Source organism: Aythya fuligula, chromosome 4 (assembly GCF_009819795.1).
Source record: "Aythya fuligula isolate bAytFul2 chromosome 4, bAytFul2.pri, whole genome shotgun sequence".
NCBI lineage: Eukaryota > Metazoa > Chordata > Aves > Anseriformes > Anatidae > Aythya > Aythya fuligula.
In genome coordinates, this window is record NC_045562.1 from 36,827,296 (window position 1) to 36,848,510 (window position 21,215).

The 21,215-nt window shown below is 45.2% G+C and overlaps 1 protein-coding gene across 1 annotated transcript in view; it reads left to right on the forward strand.

The window, feature by feature from the left end:
- The window catches only part of MAML3 (mastermind like transcriptional coactivator 3), a 194,069-nt gene that overhangs the window by 114,046 nt on the left and 58,808 nt on the right, over window positions 1-21,215 (forward strand). Inside the window, exon 2 of the mRNA XM_032186810.1 lies at window positions 11,366-12,859. Within this exon, the coding sequence (XP_032042701.1) occupies window positions 11,366-12,859 (1,494 nt within the window). The remainder of the gene's footprint in view (window positions 1-11,365; window positions 12,860-21,215) is intronic.

Below are 21,215 nucleotides of genomic sequence, written 5' to 3' on the forward strand. Positions count from 1 at the left end.
TGTCTAATTAAGCATAGTTTTTCTCTCTCTCTAGACTGTGCTTAGACCATCATGGTTATAAGGCTGCTATTTATCTGTAATTTAAACTCCCGGTCCCTCCTGCTACCTCTCCCTTTATCTCTGCCTCTTTTAAATAGTCCAGAAGTGATTAAGCATGTAGATAACGAAACAAGAACTTGGACCTGCACAACTTTTTTTCTCCCTTGGCATTGCAAGAAAATAAGTGTCTTTCCAAGAGCGCATGTAATACCATAATTACAGGCCAAACTATGAAGATCTCTTTTTTTTTTTTTTTTCTTACAGTTTAGTGGGACAAAACTTAAGCCTCTGGAAATGAAACTGGAGGAAGGACTTGACACCACACAGACAGAAATCTTAATTAAACACAGATGTCAACAGCAGCAACATGTAATTAGTGCCCTAATTGTGACTGGGCACGTCATCTTGGTGGCTTGGGGAGGATCCAGATGCAGGCATCTGACTGTGGATGCCTCCCTTTGAGCTAGCTACCGGGGCTGCCTTTAAGGTCGGTGAAAAGAAAGACACTTCTAGAGCATGGCTTATGTCACTCCTACCCCAGCTGGGTATAGAGGATATGAATCGTGGCCTTAAGACTCCAAGGAATCAACTCGTTCTTGCCTGCAGCTTTCTTATGGTGCCTACAGGAGTTTGGGGGCTCTTGCTGTCATGGTTGTAGTATGTTTGTCTGTTTGTGCTTTGAGGAAATGCAAGATATTTTATATTCCCATTGGCTGGGCACAGAATTTGGGAGATTTTAATTGAGTTTTAGGCATGCTGCTGAGTTCATATACAACTTCAGGCAAGCTCCCTGCTCTCTGAAGTCAAATGCAGAGGTTTAATCTGGGTTTACATCTGAATGGCAGACACCATTTAAGTGCTAAGTGATGCTTTGCATTTCTTTAGGCATACAAATGATTTTTTTCTATTTCAGATTTAGCCCAGCTCAGTTCTTCCCTGAGACCCAACTCCACTTAATCCTGGTAGTAGCCCAAGAGCACTTTATCAGCAGGCTAAGGAATTGGAAGTGCCCTGGTCCGAGGTGGCTCGTCACTGCTAGGCCAGAAGAAAAAGTTGGGAATGCAAAGTCTTTTCAGAAGGAAAAATAAGATGAGAGGAAGCCCAGTAGGTGAATGCACAGCTGGTTTATGGTGCATTTCTGTGGCTTATCTAACAACAAACTATAATGCCTAGTGCTTCAGACCTCTGAGGGGTTTAGTAAAGAACCGTGGTGTTCTCTGTGACTCAGCCTTGGATCTTGTTTACCTACAGCATCTAACAATAGAAAATGTTCCTTTGTCTTTGTTTATTTGACACTGTTAGAGACACAAGCTTTCAGAGGTGAAGAGGGCTTGAAATCTAACTTTTGTTTGGATTAACTGCTAATAAGTGCTTAGTACCCATGGATGGCTGTGACACAAGACCACAAGAATGTCATGGCAGCAAGCACATGCACATGTGTGCACGTGTCGAGAATACAGGGATTATTTTTCTCAGCCATCAGGTGGAAAAGGTTAAAAAAATAAGTATTATGCACAATGGCCATGCACATAGCTGCAGTTTCTTCCTTTGGAGGGCTGTTTTCAAAACACACAGATAAAAAAAATAAATAATCTGTTGGTATGTGGGTTCAGGGCCAAGTAACTGGGAATTTGTCCTGTTTAGCAGAGCACTTCCCACCTCTCTCTCTGTCAGCTTTTAGGTTTGTGAGGAGGCGTCATGAAGCATTGTACACCCTCAGGATTTTTGCAAACTTTTCCTGCCATTGCTCCAACTGAGTTCAGCTTCAGAGCAGCGAGCAGCTTGGGGAATTGACCTGCAGGCAGGTTGCTGTGCTTAGGGACGCTGTGTTGCTCTAGACAAGCTGCGAGTAGAACTGAGCACCTGTCTGTATAGACGTACCTGTATGGCTTAAGAAGGTAGAAATGTGATTTCCCCTCAATAATAGCTAACATTTTTTCAGAAACGTTCAGTGATGAGATACCCTGGCGATGCAGTACCTGCAAAACTTCACAGAGCAGCTTTAGGAGGAGGGCAGAGCAGCAAACGCGAGACTCCTGTTCACAAGACTGGCTCCCGCTGAGGTGCTCAACATCAAGCAGCAGGTCACATCCAGCCTGTGGGCTCTTCCCCGCCTGTCAGAGTAGTTTATTTAGATTGGGCACAGGCACCTTTCTTCTTGATGTCCTTCAGACATCAACAGAGAAGCGTGCTCTAGGCCAGATGATTTCACAGGCGCTGCTGGCATTTGCTGCAGGCAGCTGCCTTTTCCAGATGCCTCACAGCCCGTTCCCCAACACCGGGCATGTGCCACCACATCTGTGCCCACGCTGGGCATCATTATCACGTGGCAAGCCAATGTGCATTCACGCTGCTGAGGAAGCTGCTGGGGGCACTGGGAGACGTGGCCCACACTGCTCACTGTATGGGCATGAACGGCCAGGAGCAAACACTGAGTCACTTGGGCAGATTTCCTGCAGCTGCTCTCTTCCCTTGGTGCTCCAGGTATGTGCAGGGAGAGGAGAGATACACCACGTTGTGAAAGAGCGCGTCCTTTTCAGCATCTGCCCTTTGGGAAGCACAAAGCCAGTGCGTATATGCAAATCAACAGCACTGTGCACGTACTTTCAGCCTAGGAAGGGGATGGGATTTATACTGGGGTGAAGATGGCTGTTACAGAGGAAATAAGGAAGATGAGACCCAAGCAAAGGTCTCAGATGGCATTGTTGGTTGCATAAATTGTTCTTTATATTTTAGATTGCTTAGGGTGCACAAGGAGAAGCATGCGCTTAAATGCTTCGCTGAATCAGAGCCTTGATTTGTTTAAAATCTCTTTTCTTCTTCTTTATACTTCTTCAGCAGACGTAAATGGTGCATTTGCAGTTCACCCTGCGCAGCAGGTCCAGCCTTGGGAGTCTGTGACTGATAATCGCCGGGATCTGGGAGACCAGACGAGTACTTTTCCATTAGTTGTTGTTGCGTGCCTTTGTGAGACTCAAGGTCAGCTGGAGGTGAAGGCATTGAGGCAACAAAGAAGTAAAGTTTGTGTGGTTTGCTTGGCCATATTTAGGGCAAAACTGCTATTCACTTTTTTTTTTCTGGCCTTTAGCCGGTGGCAAATAGCTCTCAAACAGTGCTCAGAATAATTCAGAACGTGTCTGGGGCATTTTGTGCAATCCTCTGACTCCTTTAGTCTTCAGAGGTCTTCAAGGATCCTGCAAATTTTTTTACAGTGCTGGCTATAACTTGTACTGAAAGGAAAAGGGAGCGTAAAGAAGATTTGTTTCATCAGAGTTAGTGTCCGGCTCTGAAGAAATTTTTGTGCAGAAGAAATTATCTTACCAACTGGACCCTCAGCTCCCAATGAACTTCACTGGAGCTGAGGGCTTCAGCGCATTGCATGAGTGGGCTATGTAAGACCCTGTAGGTTTTGTAAAGGAGTCTTACAAAGCTGCTGCTGCGTGCAGTCTTCTAAACAGATATGCAAAGGCAAGGCAAACAGGCTGGTCTAGCATTACTCTTTCCTAGAGATGGATCGAGCTGGGTGTACTGATGAGGGAACTGTTGGCATGAAGGGAAAAAGAAGAAATCCATTTTGGATTTTTCCAACGCCCAGTTTGTTGTTGTTGTTTAATGGCCTGTACATTAGCACACTTCTGCTTTCAGGCCCATCTGTCCCATGGTCCTTCTTTTTCTTTCTGTTTCCTGAAGGACATGGCTCAGGAGCATAATGAGAATTAGGACTTGGAAGAATTGTGGTATTACCTCATCAGCGTGCCAGAGATTCTCTCTGTGGTCCCCCATCACGGGTGGATCTCCTTTGCAAGGCCTACTGCCCTGTTAACTTCTTTAACTTGTGCTTAGATAACCTACAGTCCTTCAAAAGTATTTCTCCTCACAAAGAAGTCATCAGGTCACTGATGTCCTCAGACAAGCTGCACAGGCCAGGCACAGGGGACGGCTGGGGAAGAGGAGACAGGCTTGTGGAGAGAAATTCTGGGATAAATTAGCCACTTTGTTTGCAGCATAGTATCTAACTTGGCTTGTTGTTGATTCACAGGATTTTTCTTTTATATGTGATGGTTGTGGAAATCTGTTAGTTGTGATCCTAATGCATTTTCCACTGGAAGATTTTTTTTTACGGTGGTGGAACCCAAAAAGGTGACTAACGTGTGGGCTTCAACAGGTACTGTATGTAGACTACTTGGCATTCATTCCCATCCTTTGCTGGTGGTATCGAACATTTTGCTTAGAAAACCATGAATTGAACTTAGTGGTGTGGAAGAATCACTGAAATTACTTATCCCATGTTGTTTTGAGGAACCCCCGATGCTCCTTCATGCAACTACGGTATAAGTATTAATCATGTGGAGGTGAGGTGGTGCTTGTTGGGAGTTAACATAGCAGCAAAATGAATGGGAGACAACTGCACGGGGCGAGTTCAGCCTTCTGGTAGCTTGCTGAGAGTCTTCTGCACATCATACGCTAGACTGGCTTCTGCAATAAAGGAGGTTGAATAGGAGCTCACGGTCCTCAGAAACCAACAGGGTGATAGGAGGAGTGGTGGCATGCCTCCCTCCACCATCCCGCATCTCTTCTGTTTACTTCCTCGGCATTTCTCTGCGAATATTCTTGATAAGTATATTATGCATGTAGATCGCACCATGGCGGTACTTTGCATGCAACTGGAAGGTAAATTGCTTGCTCTAAACATAGAAGGGGCTCTTTCCTCAAGCGCCTAGACAAGATTTCAGTCTCTTGATGCAGAAGTCATAATCAGAGCTTGTATCTACCACTGCCTTTTAATGACAAATGGAAGCAGAGGCAGGGGCAGAGAGCTGCTGCTCCTTCACAGAGCACAGCAATGCTTTTCTGTCCCGAATGCCCCTTCGCTTGGCAGGCAGGGTGGCACAAGCACCCTGCACTAGCTTGCCAGGACTTGTGCCCATTCCCAGGATGATCCAGGGCAAGATTTCCCCCAGGAGACAGTTTGTGGTGCCGCATAGCAGGTTAAAGAACTAGTGAGTAGGGATTGAGCAGCCGTGGTGCAAAACCAAGCACGTGCAACGCCGCTGGTTGTGCCGCTTTGCTGCTGCTCAGTTCAAAACACGAGCTTCCTGCGTTTCTTTTGTACCCTCATTTGCAGATCTTCAGGAGGTACAGCTTTAATAATCCGCAGGCTCTGCTTTTTATCATTAGTTTTTCTCCTGTCCAGATACAAAGCAGATTGGGTATGTTTTCAAAGGGTGGAGATTTATCAGCACAGCTCCCAGACAAGTCAATTAGAGGCTGCCTGGCTAAATCCTTGTAACACGCTTTGAAAGCGTAGCTCCTGCCGTCTGCGAGGGCAATGCCGGGAGAGCGCAGCTCAGCCGTGCGGTGTGAGAGATGGGAGCAGGCCCTGCCAGCTAAGTAGTTTAGCACTCAGGCTCTTAGCACCTTCATTAAGACTTTTGCACAAACAGAGGAGTGCTGGCACTCCGTACGTGACGAGCTTGCTGCTTCGCCAGTGTTTACCCAGTTGGGCTAAAGCAGGATTAGGTTGGACGGACCTAAAGAGGAGCAAGCCATGCAGATCGTGCGCTCAGGCTGGAAGGCTGCTGACAATGATGACAGCATTTCATCCATGAAATAATTTGTGCTCTGAAGTCCAGTTAAACTTGCCAATAATTCCGCATTGAGAAAATTAATTGCATCCATTGCCTGTGTTTTACTCAACAGCTTCCCGGGGGACCCTGCACTCCAAATCTCCTCAAAGCGTGTCATTGAGCGTCTCTGCATTCGTATTTAAGTTGGAGTTGTGTGGTGGGAGAGAGGGAAATTACAAAGGGAAAATATTTTAAAGGCAAACTGGAATTGATACATAAGATACGTGCACATATGTCTTCAGAAAGAGCACAGCTGTTTTTTTTCCCAGCCTGTTGTAGACGTACACGATTTGAGCAGCGAAGTTGGATGTTTTGTATATATTTCTCCACTACTTCATGTATACATTTCTCCACCCCTGCGTGCCTCGTTAGTGAGGCACTCTCCACTCTTAATTCCTACAGCAAAAAATGCCTGTCTCGCAGCAGCGCAATGGGGCGGTTTAGAAGAGTGCAGTAAACACCAGTGAAGATGTTTGTCTTGATTATTTTGCTGAAATTAATATGCACGGGGCTGGAAGCCCTCTGTTATCCCACAGCTCGAGCAATGGAAGCACAAAACTTCTCTGCACTGCGATCGGGCAGAACTGAGCCCAGGGGGAGGCACAGATGCAGGCCTCTCTCTCTCCTCCACAGAAACGTGTCTCCTTCCCTTCTCTTGCTCTTCCCTCTCTGGAAGCGCTGATGAAACTCCTGCTGCTTCTTGCTTTTCTCTGCCTGTTCCAGCCCCCGTGAGCATCCCCACCCCGCTGACAGCCAGGCGGGCAGCTCCGGCAAGGGCTCTGCTGCTGCCAGCCTCCCATCCAGGTGGCCTCTAGAAACTGGAGCTCCTCCTGTCCCACAGACCCGGCTACCAAGCGAGGAAATGGACAGGGTTCCTCACTGCTGGCTCGTTCAGGCTTCTGAAGGGCTGTCGTGCTCTCCCCAGCATGACACCTGCAGCAAGGTTAATTAAGATTATTAAGAGGCCGCCGTGGAGCTGAAGGACCTCAGATGCCGGTCAGGAGAGGTGGCTGCGGTGCCCTTTGGCACTGATGACTCCTTAATGTCCCTCTGAAGTGGCCCAGCAGGGGCGGGGGAGCAGGGGATGAGGAATGCTTTCGGATGCCGAAGCTGGGTCTGAGGCGTGCAAACAGCAGTGCTGCTTATTCCTTATTGATCTCAGGTGGGGTGGTTGTGTCTCTGCTTAGGAGAGCTGTCAGGTCAAATCCAATTGCTTAGTGTCACCTGGCAGCAACCCCTGGGACGCGTGCCGAGCTGCCGGTACCGTCTGAGAGCAGCACAAGATGCTCAGGGGTGAATCACTGCAGCTTTTGGGGTGCAGGATGGAGGCGGCGTGCTTGGCAGAGCCCCTGGCGAGCTTGAGGGGTGGAAGGGAGCAGAAAGATGGGGCAAGCTGAGGAAAACCTGGGAGAAGAGGTGCTGAGGTGGGCAGACTGATGGGAGGGGAAGCAGAAATCCTGCTGGGAGGGCCCGGGGTGGGTCTCAGCTCTCAGCACCACTGCCCAGCTGCTGGGTGAGAGCACCTGCACGGGCAGCCCCAGCCTCCTGCTCTGCAGGCTCACAGACCCTCCGGCCATCAGCTGGATGTGGAGCTGTGCTAGGCACTGCTGGCTGTGCTCAGCCTCGACAAGCAGACAGAGGATTTAGTCTCTGCGCCTTTTTTTCCCTTTCTTTTTTTTTTTTTAATTTTTGAAAGAGCAATAAAAGGACTAAACAGCCGCCGTCCTGGTCACTCCCCATACATAATTGAAATAGCTGCCCACTGAAGTCAGCGTGAGCAGGGGGATGGGGCCGGGTAAGTGGCTCTGACTGTTGCTATAACAACAGCACCTTGGTCTAATTTCTTTTGAAAAATGAATTGCTGCTGGTGGGATGAAGCGAAGCAGCTTCTCCCAGCAGACGAAAGCTCTGCCGACAGCCTCGCCGCTCCCCTGTTTGTGTGTTGGGAATGCTGTGGCATGGCCCAGCCACCATGCCCAAAACTTCAGGACAGGTCAGATGAGACCTTTTGGGTCCCCGTGTGTCTGTGTGCTTGCATGCACAGCCTCCGTCCTCCTCCATCCCCCCCCAGTTGAGTCATTTAACAAGTCAACACACTAAAGTTTGACCTTTTCCTGCTCTGCAACAGGAGTTTCTCCAAAGGCATATAAATAACAGCCAGTCCTGCTTCACCCTGCCTTCCGCTCTGGGACAGAAACCCGCTGTGAAATGCGGTTCCATCGGCCAAATATTTTGTGTAAAGAAGGCTAAAGGCCTATGAACCTGGCAAGGATTTTATTTGTATTTTATTTTATTCATTGAGAGTCTTGTCCTAGACACAGATCTCTAAGGTGCTGCTAATATCTTCACGATGCACGCTGTCAATTACTTGCACGAGCCACATACTACTTCTTAGAAGGAAGTGGAAGACGCTTTACAGGAGAATATTTTACTTCAGGTTTCGTTTTCGCAGAGGGAAGGGGAAGTGCTGGGATTTTTTTTCCCAGACGCTGAAATCCTGATGCAGTAAGCTGTTTGCCAGAGTATGCTCAGCGTACGATATTCAAGCCAGCCAGTAGTTGACATGGTTGTCAGGAGTGAAATCAGGATATGAAAATGAACACCTGCATTGAAATAAGTTGAGAATATTTGTGTGGTACCTAAAAGAGATGCATCTATTGCTAAGGCCCCCGACCCCTCCAAAATGCTGGAGCCAAGATGCTTCCCCAGCCGCAAAGTTTGTTTACAGCATGTTCCCTTCAAATAAACCTGTTTATTATGCTTCTGCCTACCTCCACTTGTTTGGTGAAGAAAGAGATCAGATTTTTCTAGTGTTTGTTAGCCCCCAGTATCCTAAAAGATCTGAAGGAGAACAAAGCGGAGCAAGAAGCTTAGAAAAATAGGGTTAATTTTGTTTTCATTTGCAACACGGCAAGATTTCTGTACATCTGATATTTGATGGAAAATAGTTTCCATCTTGAAGCTGCTTCTTGTTGTAATACATAATAAACACAGTTACTAATATTTATATACTAAGCCTGCTTTTACTTTTGCTAAAGTCCTTGTATATTTGTACAGGGGGACATCCAAGTTTCAGAGCATGACTAAATCTTTAGGAGCTGGTATTTTTAGGGCTGGTTATTTGCCACTAGATAGTTCTGATTCTCTTGGTAAACATCCACGTACAAATAAGGTGATGGATACAGGATAAATTAACAAAAGATATAAAACCTGAAAATGTATCGCTCCCACCCATATTTTGTAAGGGAAACCTTCAAACTGATGTGAAATGCACGGAGTTAATTTTGTAATATTTCTCAGGAAATAGCCACTCTTACTAATCCCTGGTGTGTTATTAAGACAAGTGAAGGTTTTTCTTTCTTGTGTGAACTGTTCTTTGTGTCCTGAAGTCTGTCCCAGGTCCTTTGGTATGAGTGTTCAGCATTTTGCCAGTATGACCTCGGGGCCAAGCTTTGGATGTTTCTTTGAACCCTGTTTTAGCGCATGCGTGCCACTGAACTTAGCAGCCCTTCAGTGGCTGCTTTGCTGACATGGAAGCAAAGAGGGACAGCGCCTTCCTCGTGAGACTGCTTGGGACTGGAGTGAGGACGGTGGAGAACTGTTAATTGGGTGAGAGGCCCACGAGGGACCCCACTTAGATATGCCATTGTAAGCCATTATAGCAGCAGCGTTACCGCACACCTGCACCTGAAGGCAGCTTTTCTTCCCTTGTTCTGAAGAAAGGGAATTTGGAAGCAGCTCTCCTCTCCTGTCCATGAAGTGGTACTGCTCCACACCCACACCGTCCTCTCCTTGTCCCCGGGGTGTGAGCCAGGGCCAGGCACAGCTCAGTAAAACAAGCTTGGGGGCTTGGTGGAAGTTTTCTGCCACACGCCAGCGATGCTGGTTAAAAAGCAGCAGGGAGCTGCAGTGCTGCACAGCGGTGTTCAGCTTAACACAGGTCTTCAGGGGAGGGGATGGAGGAGGTGAGAGTTGTATTATAAGCCCCCATGTGGGATTTGATGTTTCTCCTTCACACTAGTCTTTGGGTGTTGCCTTACCTTCTGCATCACTGTTAGCTGGCACAGCCTGCCCACGGGTGGTAATTGCCTTGTGAGGTTGCTGCTCCCATGGGATGGAGAGAAGGGAAAGAGATGGCTCTGCCTGTGCGGCTGCGTGCTGTGCAGCCCGGTGTGCTCGCACAGTTTCTGACTGAGGTGGCTTTGTTAGGAAGGCCACATCTCTGCGGAGGACCAGCACAGGGCTTAGCATCCCTCGAGTGCACAGCTGGGACCATAGCCACGTGTGCACAGGCCGTGTCCTTCTGCATCGTACCACAAACAGTGCACATAGGACCGAGAGGAAAGAGAAGGGTGCAGCCTTCTCACAGACTCCCCTCTGAATGGGGATGAGATGATGAGATAGGGATTTGCTTGCCTGTTCTGCTCACGGGATGAAAGGGGGGGAGCCGGCTCTCTGGGATGGGAGAAATAAATGGGACCTGGGTTGTGGGAAGAAAGAAGGTTGAGGACCTCTAGGTTAGGGCAGGGGTGGGAGCTGAGTGTCTGGGATTTTCATACCAGTAAAAATACTTTAAAAAATTGATAAAATCTTTTTTTTTTTGTCCTCTATTGTTCTAGTATCAAGGATGCAAGTGTGTCCTGAAGGAGTTCGCTAGAGCTATGACCTCTTTGCTTCCTCTCCTCCCCACTATTGTTTTTTGCCTTAGCTAAAGAGGGCTGCTTTTTTTAGCCTGGTACATAAGCAGAGAACTTAACTTTTGGTGTGGTAGAAGACTGTAGCATTGCTTTGGTGTTCTTCTTTTAACCTAAAGTAAAGCTTGTATTAACACATTATTTTTTATAATATTCATACAGCTAATTTGGTTGCTTTCCGGGACTTGTCTTGCTTTGTTATCATTTCTATTAGTTATTTGTCTTGTATGTTAGCTCCTAGCTTCTCTTCTTTGCTAGCCTTTTTTTGTGATTTGATTACGTTAGCATCGTGCAAACTGCCTGCTATTTTTTAGAGTAGATAATTTTTTTTCCTCATTTAAAACTGATTCTCAATATGTTTGCAGCCAAAGAACAGAGAGCTAATCAAATGAAACGATGTTAATGAATTTTCTCCAAAAATTTTAGTGTCAGCAACACACGTTTCAATACAAGCAGTCAATCAGTTGTATTGCAGGTATTTTTCCAAAAAAAAAAAAAAAAAAAGAAAAAAGAAAATAAATTACAAAATAAAAAATCAGAGTAAATAGTAAATTCTAGTGCTTTATTTCTTCTATACATCTAATTTGAGACTCCTTTAAGGAGTCAAAACTGTCAGAAGACATTACTGAGTGTTTTGTGAAAGCAAAAGTTTCACAACTCTATTAGGCACAAAAAGTTGGAATGCTTGATTCGTTCTGTAAAATTTGGGTAGTTTGGAGAGTACAGACATGTTTTACAGTTCTGTGACTGTGGGCCTGTGCTCTCCTGTTCAAGGCCAGGGTGTGATGGGGTTTGGGGTTGGGTGTTGGTTTGTTGGTGTTTTGTTTTAATCTGTCTTCTCAAATTGATCAAGGCATAAAAATGAAATCAAAGAAACTTCCTAATTAGTTTTTAAAACTTGCTGTCTCCAGTCGTCTGAGTGACAAGCACCTGTCACAAAGCTCATCAGCAGTATTTTTTGTCTCTGCAGCTGGTTAATATTTTTTTGTCTTCTTTTCTTTTAAGCTTCAAGAGACAGTGAAAAGGAAGTTGGAAGGTGCACGTTCACCCATCAATGGAGAGCAGCAGAATGGAGTTTGCGATGGCAGCTTTTCTCCAACCAGCAAGCGGATACGGAAGGATGTACCAGGCATTGAGGCAATCAACAGCTTGCCTAATAATTTGCCTTTGCCTGCTGTTTCTCCTCTTCACCAGCTTGACATGAAAGCGTCCCTGCCCCTGCAGAACAGTGGAACTCACGGTAGTGGGCTAGAAGACTTGGGTAAAAATGGTGGGCTTTCGGAGATAAAGCTCCCCGTTAATGGTTGCAATGAGCTAGATGATGGTTTTAACATCCTGCAGAACAAGGAGCTAAAGCAAGAGCCTTTGGATGACCCTACCTGCATAGACACTTCAGAAACATCTCTTTCAAATCAGAATAAGCTTTTCTCGGACATTAATCTGAATGATCAGGAGTGGCAGGAGCTAATAGACGAACTAGCAAACACTGTTCCGGAAGACGACATACAGGATTTGTTCAATGAAGACTTCGAAGAGAAGAAGGAGCCAGAATTCCCCAGGCCTGCCACAGAGACTCAAGAGAGTGCGAGTGTTAAAAGTGATCCATCTCATTCCCCATTTGCTCATGTTCCATTGGGATCTCCCCAGGTGAGGCCTTCGTCTTCTGGTCCTCCGTTCTCAAATGTTTCCACAGCCTCTAGTATAACTTCCGTATCCAGCGCTCCACCAGCTCCAATCCAGGCGGGCTCACCAGCAAACTGTGTTGTTCAATCACCTCAAACTCCCAACCAGGCCCTCACGCCAGGCCAAACTCAGACACGGTCTGGAAATGGCTATCTTATGAACCCAGCAGGAGCAACTGTGGCAGGATCAGGGCCTGGGCCTGTGAATATGCCAACTGCAGACTTGTCTCCAGCTGAGCAGCTCAAGCAAATGGCTGCACAGCAGCAGCAGAGGGCCAAGCTCATGCAGCAGAAGCAGCAGCAGCAGCAGCATCCAAATCAAGCCTCAAGCTGGTCACCTGTCGGCCCTCCATCTAGTCCCTACGGAGGACCTTTCAGTGCAGACAAACCAAATAGTCCAATGATGTATCCCCAAGCCTTTAACAACCAAAACCCAATAGTGCCTCCTATGGCAAACAATCCACAGAAGACCACAATTAATAACTACCTCCCTCAGAATCACATGAATATGATCAATCAGCAGCCAAATAACCTGGGCACAAACTCCTTAAGCAAACAGCCCAATATGCTTTCTTATGGCAACACCAAACCTCTGACCCACTTCAATGCTGAGCTGAGCCAGAGGATGACCCCGCCGATGGCAAATCCCAGCAAGAACCCCATGATGCCATACATACAGCAGCAGCAGTCCCAGCAGCCCCAGATGCAAGCTCAGATGGCACACCTGAGCGAGGAGCAGAAACGCATGCTCATCATGAAGCAGAAAGGAATGATGAACCAGCCCATGGCATATGCAACACTTCCTTCCCTCGGTCAGGTAAGCGTGAACATGTGATATGCAGACAACCAAAACGGTCGAATACAAAGGTTTAATAACTCTTTGTATGGTCTCTTCGTCTTCTTTCTGTTGGAAAGTATGGGATGTTATTGCAGATGCTTCTTGGATTTTCATGTGATTTTGGAGCTTGATCATTTTATGAAATGACTGAAATGATGTTGCGTTATACGTAAGAAATGTTAAATGACCATTTTTCTGAGCCAGCACTGTTTCCCTGTGCTTCTACTGATGACTGCATAGGGCCACTTTGGGAAGCTTTGGTTCTGAAGTTATTCACCTCCTTGAGGAGTTTGTTTCCTTTCTTGTTACGTAAGATTTGATGATTTTGGATCCCAAACCACTGTATAGCTTAGCTTCCACAGTTTAGTTACCATAATAACAAAAGATGGAGTGGTTGGCCCCTTCCTCTTGGGATGAGGATCTAGCCAGCTTTAAACAGCGTATTTGGCATTTTGGTTCAGGTAATAAAGGAAGGACATTTTGGGTGCTGAATGTCTTTGGTTTCCATTGGAAGAAGTAAACATAACTGAATGCTTTTAGTGGTGCTTGAACCATGCCTGAAATTAGATGGTTTATTTCAGGACTTTCAAGAAGTCTTTAGCAACCTCAAGTATTATAATGTTGTGAATCTGTACAGTCTTCTGACTTACATTCATCAAGGGGCTAACTTGGCATCTGTCTGGCTTGTATTCCATGCTGACCTCTGGTGTAGCAGCTGCTAGGCTTGTGGAATAGTTCGTAATGAGTTAATAATTGGTTTGAATAATGGTTATAGTAACACCAAGCAGCCCTATCACCACCTAGGTCATCTGGGTATTCTTGCTTGAGCAGGCTCTGTAAAGATCTGCACGCTGGTGTAATGGAGAAGCTAGAGAATAAATCTTCTGAGTGTTGTTTTAAGGTTTTTAGGAAAGAATTAAAGTTAATAATCAGTTCACAAAGTAGGTGATGCGTTCGCAGAAGTTATGTGCCACCAAAACATGTCAGGAATTCGGATATAATAGTACGCTAATAGAGTTGTTGGTTGATAGTTTTACTGTAACATCATTTTACAAATTCCGCTGTTTCCACGCCACCTACAAGGAGTACTTCCTTCTGAGCATGGTTTAACTGTGACTCACACTGTAATGCATGTAGAAGTACAGAAAAAAATGTCATTTCTTCAGGCCATAGTTTGTGAATCTACCAATAGGAGGAGCAGGAGCTTTGCCAGGTCAGAGGCCATCTCATATTATTTGAAACGAATTGCAAAACCCTCCTGTTTATGGTTCAGGATGTGTTGTGACAGCTCAAAGGTTCATATTTCTATTTTAATTCGGCTTGCCTGCTGCTTTAGAAATCGCCAGTCTGAAGCCTCTTCCTTTTGTGATGACTTATCTAGAGAAATGCTGTGATAATGACATAAAACTCACTGTAATCTGAGCTACAGATTTGTCAGGTTGTAATTGAGAGGCATGTAATGTTTGGCCAGGCGGTCTAATGCTTTATAGTTTCTTTTCTTTGTTTTTGTTCAATCTGTTGAAGTCAAAGATCATCAAACAGTTGAGAGGAGGAACTGCCTATGTGAAAGAGTTAATGTCATCCCCTCCATTTCATAAGTTGAGAAATTCATGTTACTATCTCGCTGCAGTTCTCCAGCGTGAACAGGAAGTCGAGATTTCATATATCTAATCTCACTCAGTTCCTTTTTTTAATGTAGGAAAAAGCTAGATGTTTGGATAAAACTAGACTTTCTTCCAAAGCCAAGACCAGATATTAAGTCATTTCTCTTTCTCGTAAAGAAGAAATAAAAGACAAAACCCCATTTTGTTATATAATATGTGCAGTGCACATTTCATGACCCAGTTGGGACGAAGGAGCCTCTTGCTTTCATGTAGATACAGTAAGGTCCCTTCACTACTTGTGAAACCCACTTGTCTACCCAGAAGGGATTTTGTTTGGTGAGGAAAGTTGAAAAAATGGATTTCTAACTAAAAAGTATTTCTTCATTCCTTCCCTTCCTGCTTCCCCGAAAAACATTTCTCTGGAAAATTGGAATGAGTTATTATTGCGAGATGTGCTTGGTAGAAACTGATTGGTTTTGCAAAGGTGGCAAAAAGATGTGCTGATATTCTTGCGTTGAATCCAGAAGGATGCAGATTATCTGATCCTACTACTTGCTGCAGGACGTGGACGGTCAGAGTTGCCAGATCATGTACGGAAAAGAAGGAGATTGCACCCTTCAGTTTAAAACACATTTCTGAGCGTAAGGGAATGTATCTCTCAGTGAGCTGATCGTTTCTGCTTTCGTTGTAGTTTTGGTCTTTGACACAGAATTGCAAAAGAGTGTGTGTGTTAAATAATCACGAGGATTTAACAAATGGCATTCCAGGGGGAAAAAAGTTCCAGCTATTCTGTTGTATGGTTAGCACTGACTGTGTGTTTCTGCCAGGAGACTGCTGCAGGGGCATGTGCAGGGCTCGAAAGGTGATTTAGGAACATGAGGCATGTGTGAAAGACAACGCCTGGTCTTATTTTCTGTGTTCCACAAAATCCGAGCATGGCTGGCGTTGTGTGTTTGTATACACATGCACAACATACAGTAATTAAACCCGCATCCATTTTGGCCGTTCTGCTGTTAATGAGCAGTAATGTTAGTCAGCCATGGCTCCGATCACGTAGGGTGCTTCAGAGGGACGCCATTTTGTTGGCTCAGCCGGGACCTTGCGGACACGCTGTGGAGGTCACTAGCCTGTGGCTGTCCTGTGAACGTGTCCGTGAGTGACTGGTGGTGGGGTTTGTGTCCTGGGGTTGCTGAGCCAGAAGCTCTCGTAAGGAAAGATGGCAGCTGGAGAGGAAGCCATTTAGCTTGGTGTCGGTGCGAGTGGCAGGACAGGCAGGGTGCTCACTGAGCAGCCTCGCTGGCAAAACCAGCGTCCAGCAGATGTGGATTATCTCTGAAGGCTTTCTGCAGTGCCAGCACTGAAACTATTCCTGACAGAGGTGCTAGTCCTTCACTTCACTGAGCAGACCCAGGACAGGTGCTGGCACTGCGCTTGTATCCCCTCCACACCAAAGTGTGCATCCCGCAACGATATCACCTCAATTTTATCCTGTAGCTGTTCTCCTCAAAGGAGCACTGAGCTCAGCAGGGAGGCAGCAAGTGTTGCCCCTTAGCCTCGTCCTTATCCTGGGTGCTTCCTGCATTCTTGCTTGGCTGGGGCTACAGGATAAAAACATCAAGCACAGATTTTTCCTGGGGCTGGAAACTTCTAAGGTATTTGAGGACTTGAGGTCTTCTGCTGTTCAGTGCTTCCTGCGTGATAGTGAAAGGAACTGGTTTCACACCAAGGTGCAACAGGGGCTTTCTTAGACTTGTATGTGATTTAAGAAATAAAAGCAAGCCTAAAACAACCTCCTCTCTAAACATTTAGACCTTTGTTTAACCTAAAATGTTCCATTTAGTTTTTGAGGTATTTGTAAGGTTTAATGGTAGTCTTTTTTTTTTTTTTTTCTTTTTTCTTTTCTTCCATTTCTTTTTGTTTTTTTTCTTTTTTAAACCAAAAGTAATTTCAAACTGGGGAAAAGTGAAAACATTTTCTTTGGAAAAATTCAGAATCATTAATTGTGCCTGTTCTTGGTTCCAGCTGTTCAATATGTATGCATAATGGTAAGAGAAGAAAGCAGCCAAATGGAATAGATGTTGAATGGCTGAGCGAGAATTTGATGTTTGGAGCCAAGTGAGGGAGGGAGAGTAATGAGAGGTCGAAACAAAACAGAATTCTCTGTGGGTGTAAGAAAAATAAAACTAGACTGCAGCTCTTTGCCTGCATGCGACTGTGAGGATGCTGCAATTATCGTTCTTATTGAAACCACTAGTTATGTTGTTTGAAATTGGAGGGATGTGAATGAAGAGGAGAAGTGACACCATACTGGAAGAGCTACCTTCAAATTCTCTTTTATGTCTTTTGTTTTAGTCTTATAAATTGAAGAAGCGTCATCTGCTCAGTCTCTTTTTGCATATGAAGGATGAAGGGAGATCTGTGTCCAGAGAACATTTCTGAAATGTAATAGTCTTCGTCCTTTCCAAGTGAAAAGGTGTGTTTCTTGCTGGAATAGTGAAAGACATTTTATGCTTTCCTGAAGGTTATCTTTGGGATAGCGAGAAAAAGAGATTAATGTTCTGGGATTTGGCTTTTTTTTAAAGCCTACCTGAAAGTAAAGAAGAAAGGCTACAGATCTGTATTCACTGCATGAAAGTGTAGCAGAAACAGAACCGTCTTACTAGATTTTAGGGGGAAACAAGCTGGAATGGAAATAATGACTGACACTTTGAGGATCACTTGCTGAACAACTTACAGAGACATAGTGAATGCCTGTCGTTGCTGTGTTTGACTTATAAACATTATTTTCTTCAAAAAATTTGCACTGGAGTTCAAATGCAGTGCCTGCCTTTTATAAATGCCAAAATTTGCTCCCTAGAAGTCAGTCTGCTGTAGATTCTTAAGGACAGAAGGGAATGAGCTTGGATGGATTCTTGCCATCTTACCAGGCATTTTGTAAAGACTGGCCTGGCCTTCTAGTACTTCCCTTTCCAGTAGCATCTGCCCATTTTCTTGGGAAGGAGGTCATATTAGCAGAAATCACAAGAAACAAATATTGGACAGTATTTGGCTAAGATCAGATCTCCACAGCACAATCCTAAAAACAAACAAACAGAGAAAAAACCTTTTAGCTTGCTGATATTTCCTCATTAACTATCTTTCAGAACCTGTGAGTATGTACTTTTTAACCTAATACACCATTTGTTCATTCCATATACCTACTGTTTTTCTCTAATACCAAGTTTTTCTCTAGTCTAAGCCTTGTAAAATCACAGGATAACTGCACTGCTCCCATGTCCCAACTGGATAAATAATCTTACCGTAAGAAAGCCATGTCTCTCTGTGGTGAAACCATGCTGACCAGTATTCCTGTTTTATCCTCTGAGTCACTGCTGATAGAGAGCTGAAAGAAATTGTTCCATTGTTTTGCTGGAGACGTGTCAGAATAAGCAACCTTTTCCTCATTTTGAATATGACGATTGTGGCGGCAAGTCTTCAATTCTTAGAAATTTCTACATTTTTCCAAGATTTGTTAAAATACGTTGCTGTGTGATTGGCTTCTGGTCTAGTTTCATGAAGACTGAGAGCGTGAGTTATTCTTGTCCATAAATAAGTTGTCCTACCTTACTTCTAGAAGCAGAAATTGTCTTTTTCTGACTGTACAAGGAGCATATTTAATGTCCTCTATTTTGGAGTCACCAGAATAGCATATTACTTATCCCTATACAGTCTGGATTGCAGCATAAAGAGCAGTTTGCTCTGTTGTTCAGCTAGGCCTGTAAGTCTGGTGATACAACATGTGCCAACCAACACTCCTGAAGTTTCATTAGCTACCACTGTAATCTCAAAGCATGGTGATTTTGAAACGTCTATAGCCAGTATTATTTTTACTTAAAATGTTACCCCTTCCTGCTTCTTTTTTGCTACTTTTTTCTTAGAGTGCAAGTCGTCATCATCCATTTAAATTTTCCAGTCTTGTAACCCATTCCACATGCTTTCAGCAATACCAACCCCAATCCATTTCTTGCTGTTCACAAGCCTCTCTAACTCTTCATGTCTTTCATCCAGAGTCTAAAGACTAAGGTTTCCATCCTGGGCAGGTCATGTTATCTGCTTAGTGTTAAACAATACAGAAGTGTCTACTTTCAGTTAAACAATATTTGTCCTTGTGTCATTTCTCTAAGACTGTGACAGTCCCTAACTTTACATTTTCCTGGAGGCTACACTTACAGAGTACTTTTTGTTCATTTATTTTTATTTTCCTTCCGTAATTCCCAGGTTTGCCAGCTAGCTTCTCAACATCTCAGAAATATTTACTAGACCTTTATTTTAGAGGAGTCTGTGTTCCTATGTTTACTTTCATGAATATATAAATCCAAATGTCTCTAAAAAGTCGGTTTGTGCCCTATAACGCTGCTGGTACTAACCATTCAGAATTTGTAAAATTGCTTTAAAATTGTGAGCTCTTTCTAGTAATACATATTGAGGGTGGTTGGAGCAATAGTCTCCCAGATTTCCGAACTGTTAGGATCCTTGTTTTCCTACCGTTCTTTACCCATATGGGACAGATACTCTTTTTAAAGTAAAGCTTTGATTCTCCTATACCACCTTGACTCAAGGAAGTGAAACTTAAAGGAAAAATGTGTCAAATCTTACAGTAACATTGCAAGGTAATGTAGTACTTAGGATTTTCCTTCCCCTTGGCTCAGTGTCCCCTGCTCTCATGCTGCCCAGCCGGACAGCTAAGGTGATGGTGTCCATCTCTTGTCCACCCCTTGTCCCCCTCCCCTGCTCTTTTTGTCCTCCCCCACGATCCGCCAGTGTAAACCTCTTTCCTGGAAGCTTCTCCTCAGCCATGTTTGTATTTCTAGCACGTGTCATGCGGCCCTTTTAGAAAAGACACCTCGCAGGAACGAATCACATTGGTTCCAAGCGGCTGTCGGCGGCGAGGACGCGGGTGAAGTAATTGCTCGGCACAAAGAGCGTGTTTATAAACGGCTTCATCTGCCACCAACAAGGAAGCCGTGCACGCGTTTCTGTGTGTACTGGCTTTATTAGACGTTGCAGCTAACAGGAGTAATAAAATCATCACCAGCTCCTGGCCAGATTTAACAGCACAGCCGCGGCTCTAGGGAGGCCTCCACGTCGTCCCCATGCCAGGAGCACAAGGAAGATCTCGCCTTCCTTCTCACGCTAACCGCTGCCGAGGTGGGTGGCTGGCTTTCCCTCGCCAGTGGTGGCAGGCAGACAAGCCTCGGCACTAATTTGGGAATAGAAAGGGCTTTGCTGGAAGGCCAGGGGCTGTTTGCAGCTGTCCGCCCATTTCCTGTGCAGCAGGCGATTTGGGAGGGCGATACCTTGCGAATAAGCCAGCCGTGAGCAGCAGCAAACACGCTGTGCTGTGCTTCACAATGGCCTTCTGCCTGCTTTCCCTGTTGAGTTTGGGCTCTGAAGGCACCCAAACATACCATCTTTCCACAGAAGATCCATTTAAAGTGTCTTTTTTTTTCCCTCTACCATTTTTAAAGATCCATTTATAAATAAAGAAGTGATTAGTCTTCATTAGGCACGTGGCAGTGAGCCTTACATCGGTGATGCTTGGCACTTAGAGCTCGCTGTGCTGATTGTAAGGGGTACCTGCACTGCCTTCAGCCTGCATTTCCACCCCGACCCATGCTTCCACACCTGAGGGTCATTTTGTGTCTCTCAGCTTTGTTAAATTCAGAACAGCCTCTGGACTCTGCTGTCTGGCAGGGAACAAACTGTTAGTGAAGTCCTTTGCTATGGGAAAGCCTCTTCCAGATAGTCTGGAGTTTGTTCTTCAGTGCAAGTATATTGCTCTCGTCTTTCCCAGACTTTGTAAAGAAAACTGGAAACTGGATTTAAAATTAACTCTCTTTCTTTCTCTTTCCGTCTCTTTTTCCATCTCTGTCCCAGAGTAGGGGTCTATATGAACCGAGCTTTTATTCCAAGCAAACTTGTAAATTTTTTATTAGCATTAGAAGAAGAGATTCACTTTGCACACAGAGAGATTCTTCCGACCAGAATGGCTCTCGAGTAAGCAGTACTGTCCCCTCGCTCCCTTTGCTGCAGGGATGGGAGGACTCTGCCACGTGCGTTTCCTTTGGTTTCTGCTCCCTGCCACAGACAGTGGTGGTCTCCCAGCCCCCAGCCTGCTTTTTTTTCAGTGACCCAGTCCCTGCAGCCTGACCCTGAGGCGATGTCTGCCTCTTAAGGAGCTTGCAGCAAGCAAAACTGTTTATCAGACGATGGATCAATATGGGTTCAGAGGGTACAGGGTATCCTGTAATTAAAAAGCCTATTTGGAACTATTAATAGATTGTGGTTACCTTAAAAACAAGCTCCATCCTGTTCTTCTTTTTTTTTTTTTTTTCCACGTTTCAGCCTGCCTTGTTTTTTTCCATGCCATGTAGGCTCCTTCCCTCTGCCCGTAGCTCTGCTCTCAGGAGAGGCGCTGCGAGGAGGGCTGGGGAGCTCCCAGGGCTGAGCATCGGGCCAGATGGGGAGCAGGGGATGACACCACTGCCATCCCTCCCGATTACACACGCTGACAGCTTCGTTTTGGGTAACACAGTGAAGTGCTCAGAATACCAGAAATGCCACAACTGAAGTTGTCCGCAGCTATCTGCGCTACCCTGGAAGCTGCAAGAAGTGGCAGGAGATGAAAAAGGATGCAGGAAGAGGAGCTAAAACATACAGATATCGTACGGGAGGCTGAGCACTGCCAGAAA